Consider the following 14,857-nt stretch of genomic DNA (forward strand, 5'->3'; position numbering starts at 1 on the left):
CTGTCATTCCCTCCCTGTAACCCAATGTGATAAATGGCTGAAGTGGAGGAAGAGGGAGCTTGTGATTCTGGCTGGAGTCCCAGGGTCAGGAAAGGTCCCCAGAGGCAGTTACTCTGTGAGATTTGGAGGTTGAATGTGTGCATGTTGGGGAAAGCGAAAGGGCATTCCAGCTGGTGAGGCCAGGACCCAGAGAGTTTAATGTCCACTCCCCGGTGTCTTGGGGGCAGAGACCCGGGCTTCTGTGGTTAGCGTGTGGGCACCAGGAGGCTGGAGGAGATGCCTGGCCCGACAGTTTAGCCTTGGCCTGCTCACGCTGGGAGCTGTAGGAGACAGTGAGGCAGGCCCGGAGGAGTGGAGAAGTAGTTACTGCGATTGTAGTTCCAGCGATGCGCAGGGCACGGGCCTGAGTTCTGTGGTGGCTGCTTGGTGCCACTTTATTCTGGGGTCACAAAATTCACACGAACTTTGTGGATACTTTGTGGTCCTGTTTGGTTTTTGTTTTTGTTTTTTTAAAGGAGGCTGGACCAAGCCTCTTAGGAAGACAGCCCCAGGCAGGCATCTACAGAAGCTCCGGTCCCCCTCCCAGCTTGTGACGTCAGTGCCCTATCGGGTTCCCTGCCTCTGCTCCTACCCCTTATACTGATAAATCCAACCTGTCCCACCCCTTATCGCAAGCTGTCACCTGTGCTGCCTCTGTCTTCGCCCCCCTTTTGTACAGACCCCCCCCCCCCATCATTTGTTGCATTCTCTTGTAATTGATTCATACAGGTCTGTCTTCTCCACTAGAATGTGCTCTTTCTGCTGAAGTAAGAACTGTGTCTGACCCGTTCATCTCTACATCCCCACCTTCTTGCTCAGCAAGGAGAAGCACCCTGCAAACTTTTCACCAAATGAATGAAGTATTAACATAACGAAGAGGCTACAGAATCTGCTTGGCTTTCCCACTTGTCACTCCCTTTCTGGGCTTAAAGGAACAGCCTAGTCACAGGCTTACATTGCCATTGTCTCCACATAGTAGAGTCACTCTAAGGACTAGAGAGTCCAAGGAAATACCATGCAAGGAAGGAAAAGTGATGTCTGCATGGTGGGTAATTTTAGCAGGATTGTTCTTAAAGGCCCAAAATTGAGACCCTCCAGGTGCGCCCTTGGCGAATGGCTCTGCATGCTAGAGCTTAGGACAGTGGGATGCTCTATAGCTGCTGTAAATGATGATCCTGTGAAATGTGTCCTCCCAGCAATGTAGCTCAGACATTGGGTTCCATAAGACTGAACCAGGAGAGCCTATCCATGGTCGGTCCCAGCTGGGAACCAGTGAGATATAATGTGTGTGGAAGTACTTTGTGAACTAAGAAGGGTGAACTGAGGTGGAGGGCTCTTTTTAATGTCATTGGTAATTAGAAGTTAAGAGACACCAAAGTAACCAAGATTAGGAAAGAAAGAACTGTGTTTAATAATGTATTTCTAGGACTGTGTTTCCGAAAGGGCCTGTCTATCTAACCCAGCTGAGCCGCATGGCAACCTTCCTTCACTGTGGCAATGCAGCCACAATGCCCATGCTGCTTCCCATCATCATTCCACTCCCCCCAGGGGATGGGGAGGGCCCAGCACATGAGTCACACAGGGAATAAATGCGGGGAGACCCTGTGTGCCCAAACCTCACATGCATGCGTTTGCTACCTGCTGCTCTTGGCAGGGCAGGGGAGCTGAGTAGCCTCAAAAGCCTAGGTCTCGAAAGCCAGGACCAGATGCGCGCTGAGAACAGCACAGTTCAGCCATCCCTGTGAGCTCGTACTGTATGGCACGTCCTCCGTGTCCTAAGAGCATTGAGGTCACACCATTTACCAGCTGTCACGTAACCTATCTGAGCTTAAGTTTTTCAATCATGACCTCACTAAAGAGTGTAGAGAAATTACGTGAAAGACCTGGGCACCATACCTATGGTTGTCCACATGGAGCCGGCATCTGACACTGCACACCAGTCGCTTTGATAGTCTTGCCTTAAAAACAGGCCTGTGACAGGTCACCTCCTCTCTTGGTAAACCACTTCTTGTACTCTTTATCCTTGCAGGCCGTCACTATGGGGCTGTCAGTTGTGAAGGTTGCAAAGGTTTCTTCAAAAGGAGCGTAAGGAAAAATTTGACCTACAGCTGCCGGAGCAACCAAGACTGCATCATCAATAAGCACCACCGGAACCGCTGTCAGTTTTGCCGACTGAAAAAATGCTTAGAGATGGGCATGAAAATGGAATGTGAGTAACAGTATTAAAGAAACCACGTGAGTTAACAGGGAGGGAGGAAGTGAGCAAGTACAAGTCTATTAAGGAAGGGTCCTGTACCTGACTTTAAAATACTAAGGAAAAGTGTCCATTCTGGCTTCATTTTGGTTTACCTTCTCAATCAGCTGGGTTCTTCAGTGCCGACATTGCCAGGGTTGGTCATTCCCCATGCTGTGTATGTTGCTACGCCTCCAGATAAATCAGGAGGCAGCACTGTGGAGTGGGGTGAACATGGGCTTTGGAGTAAAGGTGATGCCAGATCCAGCTCCAGGTCTGCCACTTAGGAGCCGTGAGGCCCTGGGAAGATATGCAGGCTGTCCCAGCCACGGGGTCTTCCTCTGAAATAGAACCGCTTACCTTACTTATGTATTGGATTTGGGGCTCAGTCTTCATTTTCTTCAGTTGTTTCTGGCATGTATACCTGTTCTGTATACCAGATTGCTGAAGGGAGTGGTTGCTAGGGTGATAGAAAATTGACACCATTAAACAGTTTATAGAAGTCATGCAGACTTGAGTTGGGCATCAGAATTGTTCCTCTGCAATGTGGCATTGGACAAGCTCTCTGTTAGGGACCCACTTGAAGACGGGTGTTTCTTACCCTGGAGAGAATCCCTTTTGTCAGCAGGTAAGAAGTGAAAACCCAGAGGGCCCTGTGTGGGCCCCACAAGGCCGTGCCGAGGCCGAGCTGCCATTCTTCACAGGCAGCGCCCACCATCTTGAGCTCCTTTTCCTGCCTTTGGATTTGACGTAGCATTGTTTGGCTTTGAACCTTTCTCTCCTTTGGCGGAAAAGTCCACTGTGAAAATTGAGCTAGACTTTCTAAGGAAGACCCCTTACTTTAAACCATGAAGGATATGGTTTTTATTGATTCAAATCTTTCCTCTAAATATGACTATTTATGTTGTGATTTAAGCTGTGCAGAGTGAACGAAAGCCCTTTGATGTGCAACGGGAGAAACCAAGCAATTGTGCTGCGTCAACTGAGAAAATCTATATCCGGAAGGACCTGAGAAGTCCTCTGATAGCCACTCCCACGTTTGTGGCAGATAAAGATGGAACAAGGTCAGTCCCTGTTTTGACAGAGCAGCACTGCCATCAGCCTTCGTTGATGATCAGAGGAGGCGCTGATGTTTCTGGGAAAGGGGCTTGTATCGCCTGCCTGCCACAGCCAGAGCCTTGTCCTGCCTCATCCCGCTTTTTGGAACCGTTCCAGTCAAACCTCTGGACAGGCCTGAGGATGGCTAGTTTAAGATGGGGTCAGAATTTTTCCTGTCTCGGGCTCGGATTATGTCCTATAGTTTGGGCATTATTCTTACAGGAAAACAGTTCTGTAATTCAAGATTGGAGCTTTTTTGCAGTATAGACAAAAGGCCTGAGTCCCGGGTGTGGTCTCAGATAGTGCCATGTTCTATCAGATAACTTACATGTTCTTTTAAATGTAATGTATTCAACTTAATTTAAAAGGAACAGAGAGAGGGAAAACAAATCCAGATGTGTAACAGAGAGAACTAAGGTTGACAATGCCTTGGTGATACTCTGAAGATCAAGTTAAGCCCCAGTCTGCAGTCAGCATGGAAGCCCTGAGGATGTGTGTCTGTGTGTCATCCTGTCTCAGGCTGTAGACATGGCTGTGTGCACATCTCATTGCAGAGAGATGGGGGGGTGTTCAGTCATTTGGTGGCTGCATCTAGTTAGTTTTTCTTTTACTCAAAGATAGTTCTGCAGATGCGACAGGGACAGAGAAATATAGCATGACTATACTGTACATTAAATGTTGGAACCTACTCTGGTTTCTTTATGTCTTAAATAGACAAACAGGTCTTCTTGATCCGGGGATGCTTGTGAACATCCAGCAGCCTTTGATACGTGAAGATGGTACAGTTCTGCTGGCCACAGATTCCAAGGTGATGTTATGTCTTCTCCTCGACCTTTCTGTTGCAGTGCAGACTGCTTCTCTAAATGTGTGCACCCACCTTCTTGTTGGCCTTCAGAGACCACGTTGAAAGCATGGCCTTCTTCTGATTCAGACCCCTATGATTTGTTTTAGGGATGCTGATGGCTTTTCAGAAACTCAGTCAGGGCTGGCTGGCCAGTCATTATCACAGGGTATAGAGTTCAATTTGGTAAAAGTCCTATGGTTCTCTTATCTATAAAGATTTTCCTCCTGCCCCTCGCCCCCCCCCCCACCCCTGTACACACATTGGCAAACTACTGGCATGCTGAGGAAATAGCTGCTTATCCTAGGAGGGCATTTTGCAGAAGCCACTAGTTCCTTTGCATTAGATGATCTGCAGGAGGAAGTTGAGCCAGGATTCTAACAATTCTAAAACTGCTGAAGCACATCAGCCAGAGGGAATTGAACTTCTTGTGAACAGAGAGATGTGTCAGTCCAAGAGAGACAACTGGCTAACTTCTTGAAGGTAACTACGGAGGAGGGTTTTATCCAGGGCCATTGCCTTTCTCATTGTTCCTGATATAACCCAAATAATGATGAAGTAGCAGCCAGCCACGGCTGAGGTCTGATTTTTCTTCTCTAAAAGGGTAACTTGGTAATAGCGCTGGCATTGCTGCTGCCGTTAGAATCAGAGCTGGGCCTTCAGGCTTCCTTCCTGAAGGAATGTCATGTGCACGTTGGTATGCACGCTCAGTGCATTAGGGAGCACCCTCTTTTGGAAAAGAACAGGCAAAAATGAGAGCCATTGGCTGCAGTGGAGAGCTGCCCTTCCCCTGGTGATTCTCAGGCTGGGCTTGGAGTTTCCCGTCTTTGGACAGCGGTGATGTGCGGGACTTGAATCCCACACCCGGCTTGCACCTGTCACCCGAGACATTCGGGACAGTGACTGACCGGGGAGTGGGGTGGAGAGAAACTAAGACTGAAAGGAAGACCTGAACAACCTTAAAACTCTTGATTACCGAGGGATTTCACAGGAGTGTTCTGTGCCTTTTTATTGACAACATGCCTTTGATTGGCTGTACCCCATTTTATTTATCCATTCATCAGCTGGTGAACATTTGGATTGTTTCTACTTTTTGTCTGTTATGAATAGTGCTATTGTGAACACTTGTGCACAAGCTTTTTTTATGGACATGTTTTCATTTCTCTATGTATATACACCTAGGAGTGGAATTGCTGGTAACTCATATGGTAACTCTGTTTAAACTTTTGAAGAATTGCCAGACTGTTTTCCATATGGGTTGCACCATTTTACATTCCCACCAGCTGTTTATGAGGATTCCAGTTTCTCCACATCCTCTCCGACACTTGTTGTTCTCTGTCTTTTTAATCCTAGTCATCTCGGTGGGTGTGAGGTGGTTTGGATTTCCATTTCCAGTGATATTGAGCATCTTTTCATGTGCTTTTGGGCTATTTTTAATCTTCGTTGAAGAAACGTCTGCTTAAATCTTTTGCCAATTTTTAACTGGCTTATTTGTATTTTATTATTGAGTTGTAAGAGTTTTTTAAACATTCTGGCAACTAAACCATTATCAGATGTATAATTTGCAAATATTTCCTTCATTCTGTGGGGTGTCTTGTGTGAGGGGGTGTCTCTTTACTTTCTTCCTAATGTCTTTTGAAGCACAAAAGTTTAAATTTTGGTGATGTCTAATTTATATCTTTTTGTTTGGTCATTTTATCACATGTGTAGATTTGTGTAACTACTACCACCATCAAGGTGCAGAACTAGTGCATCACCAAAAAGATTTTCCTTGTAGTCAGACCCTCCATAGAAGCTGTTTTTAAACCAACATTATACCTCCATTGGCCTGAGGGTCATGTGTGTGTGTTCTTTTAATGTTATTTTTTGTTTAATAGGCTGAAACAAGCCAGGGAGCTCTGGGCACACTGGCAAATGTAGTAACCTCGCTTGCCAATCTCAGTGAATCTCTTAACAATGGTGACACTTCGGAAATGCAACCGGAGGACCAGTCTGCAAGTGAGATTACTCGGTACGAACACAGGAGGGAGGGTGGAGGCTCCTCTCCTGACATGCGCACTCAGTCACTTCACTGTGAGGGGGGGTGGCAGCATTTTGACACCCACCCCGTATTTAATCAAGGATTGTAAAACTGTAACAGTGCCCATGTTTGTCTATCTGCTTTCAAATTTTAACTGTGGGAATGTAGGTTCATACCATGTTTCCCTTATATTATTTTACTATAATATAAGACCGGATCTTATATTAATTTTTGCTCCGAAAGACGCATTAGAGCTGATGGTCCGGCTAGGTCTTGTTTTTGGGGAAACATGGTATATATAGAGGGTGCCAAAAAAAAATGTATACACATTTTAAGAAAGGAAAAAAACTATTAAAATTGTAATACTCAATACATACTGATAAAAGATAAATACAAGTCATGTGTATGCATTTTTTTGGCACCCCGGTATATATGAATGATATAAAGCAATCAAAACTGCTTTTCATTCCAAATAATGACAAAGGACATTGAGTAACTCAGTGGTAGCAGAAGAAAACCCTTCAGAGGACAGATGTTACTTGTATCAGTCACTGTTTATTGTTCCTGAATATTAATATTAATAGTTCATCCCCTTTCCCAATTCTGCTTTAGCCTATTTTTCTCATATATGTTTTTCCCAAGTGAGTCTAGAGCTTAAATTCATCAGATAGATAGATATTAGGTGATAGATGGCGTTAGCTGGTCCCAGAAGTCTGCAAGTGGCCTCTGAGGGTTTTTCTTCCCTGTAACCTGGCTCTTGTGTTTGCTCCTTTCATGTGGGGGTGGGCAGGTGCAGGGTTGGTCCTCACGTTCCCTTGCAGTCTGAGAGCAAAGTCAAGTCTAGATCCAGTGGAAAGAGGAGGGACTTGAGTTAGGTAGAGTTCTCGTTCAACCGTTTATTATGTGGGTGGTTTGGAAAACTTATTTAACTTCTCTAAGCCTCAGCTTTCACATCTCTAAAACAGAGAACTCTACTTTGGAGAGTAGTTGTAAAAAAAATAAAAGAAATTACATTTGAAAATGAATAATATATGGCTTGGTGCCCAAGATGAAGTATAGATAATATATAGAAGCTTTCCTTTTTATCCCTTCTCTTAGCAGGTAGAATATAATTATCTTTCCCCAATGCATTGGTTTTCTAAATTATGTCTCAGCTAGAGTTCCTTTCTCCCTAAAAGCTGTGGACTCACAATACTTGCTTCATTTTTACTCATAGGGCATTTGATACCTTAGCTAAAGCACTTAATACCACAGACAGCTCCTCGCCTCCAAGCCTGGCAGACGGGATCGACACCAGTGGAGGAGGGAGCATCCATGTCATCAGCAGAGACCAGTCCACACCCATCATTGAGGTTGAAGGTCCCCTCCTTTCAGACACTCACGTCACATTTAAGGTGAGTTGTTCAACTTAACCACATGCCCCCAGCCTCCCAGCCTGCTGGGAGAGAGGCTCTCTACCAAAGCTCGTCTGTGGAGTGAGCTCATTTTCATATTGTGGCATTTGATCAGGATCTTATATTCTAGAACAGTTGTTTCCATTATGAAGCATTTTCACTCATCCTCTGCTCACAGTGCCATTTGGTTCTGAAAGTAACCTTGAAGCAGGCATAGCCTGTCATTGCCCAAAAAGGTTCCATGGTGCTGACCAGCGAGGGCTGACTGCTCTGCCTTCTGCTTTCTGATGACGACCTGGTTCCAACACAGGCTCGGGCAGGCCCCTTTTTCTGCTCCAGCATAGGCAGCTAGCCCTCATGCCCAGCCATTGGTCCTGCTTGCCCTCTAGAGCCATAGAAAGTACATCTCATACATTCTTTTTTTTTTTTTTTTTTTTAAAGATTTTATTGGGGAAGGGGAACAGGACCTTATTGGGGAACAATGGTCAAATTGTTGTCCTTTCAATCTTAGTTGTGGGGGGTTCTGTTCAGCTTCAAGTTGTTGTTCTTTCAGTCTTAGTTGTGGAGGGCGCAGCTCAGCTCCAGGTCCAGTTGCCGTTGCTAGTTGCAGGGGGTACAGCCCACCATCCCTTGCGGGAGTCGAACCGGCAACCTTGTGGTTGAGAGGACAGGCTCCAACCAACTGAGCCATCCGGGAGCTCAGCGGCAGCTCAGCTCAAGGTGCCGTGTTCAATCTTAGTTGCAGGGGGCAGAGCCCACCATCCCTTGCGGGACTCGAGGAATTGAACTGGCAACCTTATGGTTGAGAGCCCACTGGCCCATGTGGGAATCGAACCGGCAGCCTTCGGAGTTAGGAGCACGGAGCTCTAACCGCCTGAGCCACCGGGCCGGCCCCTTTTTTTTTTTTTTTTTAAAGATTTTATTGGGGAAGGGGAACAGGACCTTATTGGGGAACAGTGTGTACTTCCAGGACTTTTTTTCCAAGTGAAGTTGCTGTCCTTTCAATCTTAGTTGTGGAGGGTGCCGTTCAGATTCTTCAAGTTGTCCTTTCAGTCTTAGTTGTGGAGGGCGCAGCTCAGCTCCAGATCCAGTTGCCATTGCTAGTTGCAGGGGGTGCTGCCCACCATCCCCTGCGGGAGTCGAACCGGCAACCTTTTGGTTGAGAGGACACGCTCCAACCAACTGAGCCATCCGGGAGCTCAGCAGCAGCTCAGCTCAAGGTGCCGTGTTCCATCTTAGTTGCAGGGGGCGCTGCCCACCATCCGTTGTGGGACTCGAGGAATTGAACTGGCAACCTTGTGGTTGAGAGCCCACTGGGCCATGTGGGAATCGAACCTGCAGTCTTCGTAGTTAGGAGCATGGAGCTCTAACCTCCTGAGCCACCGGGCTGGCCCCATCTCATACATTCTTGAAGGGTACTGTGAGGTCTCATACGTCTTCCCACCTCTCCTTCACTGGCCTCGCTGCAGGAACTTCCAGCTTCCCTGACACCCTCTTAGTCTCTACGCCTCCAAACTGAGTCTTCCTGTTCCCCCAGCATTATTTACTAGAGAAATCTAGCCAATCACTTAAGGAAAATTTGGTCACTGCTCATAGTTGCCCAAGGGTGCCAAGGACACAGGTCACCAGTAGGATTCAAGCTTCAAAGGCATAGAGCAGGGGTGTCCAAACTGCGGCCTGCGATCCATTTTTTATTGGCCCGCAGCAATTCCAAAAATATATTTAGTTTACTTAAATAAATCAGGTAAGGCAACACATACTTCACCTCGAGTGAGTGGCCCGGCTGTTTGTGTATTTTATCGCATGTGGCCCTTGGTGACAAACGTTGAAAAAAGTTTGGACACCCCTGGCATAGAGCTTCTTCTAGACAATGGAGCTCCTGGAGCCCAGCCCCACCATTCTGGTGGTAGGATGTCATCCTCCTACCATCTGGGCTTCTGCTCAGCTCTTGCTCACTCATACTTTGAAGCCACCACCTACCAAATGTCTATAGTCCATGAAGTTTGACCCCTAGTCCCCAATTGGATTTAGACTTTAACCTACAACTCAAAATAGAATTGCCTTATAACAAATAACATTTTAATTGTGGCAAGAGTTGAAAAGTATGTGTTTATATGGGTAAGCTGGTGGAGATCCCCATCATTCCACATTCCAAGGGCCATCAGCCTGTAGTTCACTGGGCAAGAAGCCACAGGGAGCCGGTACCAGCACCACGTGCAGAGGACACACACTTCATAGGATGGGTCCACACAGGAGTCTCAGCATCAGAGACAGTGACGCTGGCTGCCATGATGTTGAAACGCAACAGGGATTCACATTAACAAACCAAGCCATCCCCTGACCCTCCGTCACCTCCTGTGCTGTGTTCCTTCTCTTCTCTAGCTGACGATGCCCAGCCCCATGCCAGAGTACCTCAACGTGCACTACATTTGTGAGTCTGCATCCCGCCTGCTTTTCCTCTCCATGCACTGGGCCAGGTCAATCCCAGCTTTTCAGGCACTTGGGTAAGTGGCTTTGCCTCTGCATAGCATCAGGCAAGGGCCTTCTCCTCTCTCGGAATGGCCTAGAAGATCTCTGAGGGCCCTTCCAGTTTGTACCTATGACCTGATTTTCCTCTGACCATGGTTGCCAGTGCTGCAGTGTCCCTCAAACCGTTACCAAGCTTTCTCCATGTGCAGAAGGTTTAGAGCTAGAAACGGGACGGAGTGAAATAGAGGCAAGAGTTGGCCTGAAATCTGGAGACAAGTAGGGGCATGCTCCATCAGGAGGCGTCTGAGATAAAGACATTCTGTTTTGCAACACACCAGCCATGCCATCCTGAGTATAAATTACCCAAGGCAGGGCTGAAAGCTGACTTGTCAGGCTGGCCCCTTCCTCCCTGCTGCAGTCCAGCTCCTCCCTCACAGGATTTGTAGGCCCTCAGTTTTCTTCTCAAGGGCAGATGTAGGGTGTGTCTCCTCCCTTCACACTCAGCTCTTAGTCTTATGATCCCTGCAGCCTCTTAAGACGGAGCCACGCCAGGACAGCTACAGATTTAGAAGGCTATAGGAAACGATAGTTGAGTCAGACCTATTAAAATTTCTTGTTACTTAAGTTTAAAGAATTTTTATAAAAGCGATTAGACAGTTTATTCTCAGAGGGACTTAGTTAAGAGATTCTTAGGCAGTGGTGTTCCTGAGAATGATCCCAGGGCATCGTAGACCTTCAGTACACACTTGCTGAATCCACTTGTTTGGGGCATGCTGGGGCTTGGAGAAATGCCAACATCCACCACACCCACCCTCACCTCTGTGTCCCCAGGCAGGACTGTAACACCAGCCTGGTGCGGGCCTGCTGGAACGAGCTCTTCACCCTCGGCCTGGCCCAGTGTGCTCAGGTCATGAGTCTCTCCACTATCCTGGCAGCCATCGTCAACCACCTGCAGAACAGCATCCAGGAAGGTAGGGCTGGGAGTGTGGGGGAGTGTGTCTTCATCTAGGCTGGCCCATCACAGATTGGCCAGCTTCAGTGTCTCATAGCATCCATAGGCCGAGGGAAATTTACTTCTAAGTAATAGGACTTTACCAGTCAGAACATGTAAATTTCTACCTGGTTGCCTTCTTTTCATATAATAAATATGAAAGGGGGGGAAAACATAACTGAAAAAAGTTGCCAACTTCCTGATACACAGGCATTTAGTATGTTTTCAGAATAATCACAACTTAACGTTTTCATCTTCCTTCACAGATTACCCTTTCATGTGTAGTAATACCTCACAGAGTCTCACAACCCTATAGAGACTATTATCTCAGTGTTACATACGGGGAAACTGAGGTCCCGGTGAGGTCCCTGGCTTGCCCCAAATGAAACAGCAAGTAGAAGAGCTGGGGCACCAGCCTGGGTCATGCAGACCCCTGGTCCAGGACAGTTACCTCACGCAGCTCCTTGTGAATGAACAGGGGACGCTCCTCTAAGATCTGTGGCAAGCATCTAACATGTGGTGGTCAGATCCCAGCATGGGAGGACTAGGCGAGAGCCAGTGCACTCTCACATGCTCGGTGTCCACAGCACACTAAAGACACTGTCTAGACGGAGCATGCCCAGGGTTCCAGATTAACACGGTCTACACTTGCAGTTGAATTGGAATTCGACTGCACCTGTAATAGGGTTTTCCAGGTATTTCAGATCTAGCATTGTGAATTACTTAGTTACACCTTTGTTTTTGTAGTTATTCCTCTGGAATAGTTATAAGAAGGTGATTTTTTTTTAAAACCCTCTAACATTTTATTGAATTAAGTTAATTTGTTCACAAATAAGCTTTGGTTTTATTTTTAATTGAATATAGTAATACTGATACCCCTTAGCAAAGTATTGTCATGAGGATTAAATCAGATAACATAAAATTATTTTGACAACTAAAAACCAACATTTCAGGTTGACAAATAGATACTAAATGTCTGAAGAGACTTAGAAAACCTATTCATTGATGAGACAAGACTTATGGGTCTTACGCGCAGAATAAAAGAAATTATCAATTTGCACCTACAGGCCAAAGGTGCTGCCCGGGGTGGGGCCAGGGAGAATCGTTGGTCCAGGGGTTCCTTATTGAGGCAGAATATTTAACAGTGGAATTGGGGTACCTATTGTCACTTCACCTTTAACTGGAAAATTAAGCTCTTGACCACTGGTTTTTTTTTCATTAAAATGTGAAATGACTTTTTTCAGCCTACTCCCAAACTCATGTTATTGTTCTTATCAGCCTTTCTCAGAGGATCTGTGATGTTGATTTCTAGATAAACTTTCTGGTGACCGGATAAAGCAAGTCATGGAGCACATCTGGAAGCTTCAGGAGTTCTGTAACAGTATGGCGAAGCTGGATATAGACGGCTATGAGTATGCATACCTTAAAGCTATAGTTCTCTTTAGCCCCGGTAAGATATGCGGTGGTGACGCATGAGTTTCCCACTTGTGTCTGCTGATATTTATGGACATGGACAGATTGTGGTCAGTGGTGTACAGAGAGCCCTGCCAGACTGTATGTGACTGAATGTCCTCATACGAGGTGTGCTTTGCTAGCTAGCAGAAATACATACATTCTTATACATTCTTGCCTTGCCAGGCCCAAAGAAATGATTTCATATATTAATAGATTTCATCTGTATCTTAATTAAACCATTGGCCAAACAGGGCTACAGCATACAAAAATAGTGTTCTACCATCCTGTGTCCTTTTTGTTTTTGATTTGTTTTGCTTTTTGCCAGTTTTCAGGTTACATTAGCATATATAACCCAGTACAGATGGAAATTGCACAAGTTTACCCATAGTCTTTGTGGAGGGCAGTAGTAGCAGTTGCTGCAGGGCACGTGAAAGGTGTGGTCACAGCATATGACGAAGAAGCAGCAGGACAGTTGGTGGAAAGTAGGTGGAAAGTAAGAGACGGCTGGGCTGGCCTCACTCACTTCCCCCTGGAGCCTCCTGGCAGGTCACTTGGGTGACTTGTTCTGACCGTTGTCCTCGGCAGCTGAGGTTAGACACAGCTTAACATTTCCCTTCCTCCCCAGCCAAAAACAGGAGAAACTATGTGATTAAATAGAAAGTAAATTTCTAACTTCATGTTTTAAAATCGATGTTTTCTCGAGTAGTAGGAAGCCCAATGTTCAGAACCAGCAGGTGGGGCTGCTGAGGCTGGCATGACTGCGTAGTAGCCCCGCCCCCTCCTGGGTAGGCGGAGCAGAGGAAAATCCAGTGTTCTAACAGTAATCTCCAAACCTGATCAGCCTTCAGAGTTAAATCTATTGTACTTGAGAAATTTTTCAGAAGTTTGATTAAGAATGAGTACTAAGAAGTCTATAAGGGGAGCTTTCCGAATACAGAGGGCAATTTGGGGGCACTTTTCTTTTTTTTAGATCATCCCGGTTTGACCAGCACAAGCCAGATTGAAAAATTCCAAGAAAAGGCACAGATGGAGTTGCAGGACTATGTTCAGAAAACCTACTCAGAAGACACCTACCGGTGAGGCGCACAAGCACACGCTCTTGCTCGGGGCAGGGAGGAGTGCAGCTGGATCTGTGGTTGCAAATGTAAATTATGTTAGCCTTCCCCTTTCTACCATGTTTCCCCGAAAATAAGACCTAGCCGGACCATCAGCTCTAATGCGTCTTTTGGAGCAAAAATTAACGAAGACCCGGCCGGTCTTATGGGTCTTCATTAATTTTTGCTCCAAAAGACGCATTACAGCTGATGGTCCGGCTAGGTCTTATTTTCGGGGAAACACGGTAGCAGCCTGGTAGAGCCTCCATTTAGTCACACTTTAATTTTTGCAAATAGTAGGTGGTAATGGAGTGTGGAAAGTGCTAGGCAGTGAGGGTCAGGAATACCAGGCCATCCGTTTCTGGGTAACTGTGAGCAAGACCTTGGGTTGCTCCTCTGTGATTTGGCGGTTGGAAGCAATGCTGTGAGACCTCCTATGGGACTAAATTGTGCTTGAGACATGAGTCGTCATAGAGACTCTCCTTGTCCAGAACAGTTGGAAGTTCTGCTCTTCTGGTCCACATCCACTCAGGAGGCAATGCTAGAGTACTTAATAAAGTTTTCATTGACAGAAACCAAATCTGACCCCTATAAAGGAATGAGTGGGTCATATAAAATAGTAACTTTACCCTCGGATAAACTGATTTTTTTAAAGTTCCTTTATTTGGGTGAAAATTAATTTATTTGTAATGGTTGGAGCCAAAAAAATATATCTATAAATGAGCCTTTCTCATGCAGATTTAAACAGGAAAGTTGTTCTGAAATAGGGCAGAATGCCTGGCAGGCTTTTCAGCTGAGGAGTTTCCAAAAGAGCTCTTTCCCTGTGACCACTTCCAGCGCACTGGAGGCTACACGAATTTCTGGGGCCCTTTCAAGCAAATTATTTAATATTGCCCTCTCCACCCTGTCCCCTCAAAATGCTGCAGCAAAATTGACCAGGAAGATGCATGACCCCACCTTTCCCAACTGCATCTCCTGTGCAGACTTCAGTCCCCAGGTGCCCGGTGGAACAGAGCTGCCCCAGGCCTGAGGAGGACCATTTGTCTGGTGTGATTGAGGGGCCTGTGGCTGGCCCTGCAGCCGGCCTTGCTGGCAGAGAGCCTCCCTCTGCTTTAGGCATACCTCCATAGCTCACAGGCAGCTTTTGCCAAAGCAGGATCCATTTTCTACTGGAATCACTGAAGACCTCACCATGAATCTAGAATATCTTCAGCCTCAGGACA

General features: G+C 46.3%; 1 protein-coding gene across 4 annotated transcripts in view; it reads left to right on the forward strand.

The window, feature by feature from the left end:
- The window catches only part of NR2C2 (nuclear receptor subfamily 2 group C member 2), an 87,763-nt gene that overhangs the window by 54,770 nt on the left and 18,136 nt on the right, over positions 1-14,857 (forward strand). For 3 of the 4 annotated variants that reach the window (XR_002138647.3, XM_019746954.3, XM_019746967.3), the window contains 9 exons: positions 2,069-2,248; positions 3,189-3,336; positions 4,085-4,178; positions 6,089-6,222; positions 7,448-7,625; positions 10,008-10,129; positions 10,926-11,065; positions 12,398-12,535; positions 13,511-13,616. Coding sequence is in view for 2 of the 4 variants with exons in the window: in XM_019746954.3 (XP_019602513.1) it covers positions 2,069-2,248; positions 3,189-3,336; positions 4,085-4,178; positions 6,089-6,222; positions 7,448-7,625; positions 10,008-10,129; positions 10,926-11,065; positions 12,398-12,535; positions 13,511-13,616 (1,240 nt within the window). In the remaining 2 variants the exon portion in view is untranslated. The remainder of the gene's footprint in view (positions 1-2,068; positions 2,249-3,188; positions 3,337-4,084; positions 4,179-6,088; positions 6,223-7,447; positions 7,626-10,007; positions 10,130-10,925; positions 11,066-12,397; positions 12,536-13,510; positions 13,617-14,857) is intronic. The other variant, XR_002138648.3, reaches the window with a different exon arrangement.

This window comes from Rhinolophus sinicus, chromosome 5 (genome assembly GCF_057876585.1).
Source record: "Rhinolophus sinicus isolate RSI-liver-muscle chromosome 5, RSI-T2T, whole genome shotgun sequence".
Classification (NCBI taxonomy): Eukaryota; Metazoa; Chordata; class Mammalia; order Chiroptera; family Rhinolophidae; genus Rhinolophus; species Rhinolophus sinicus.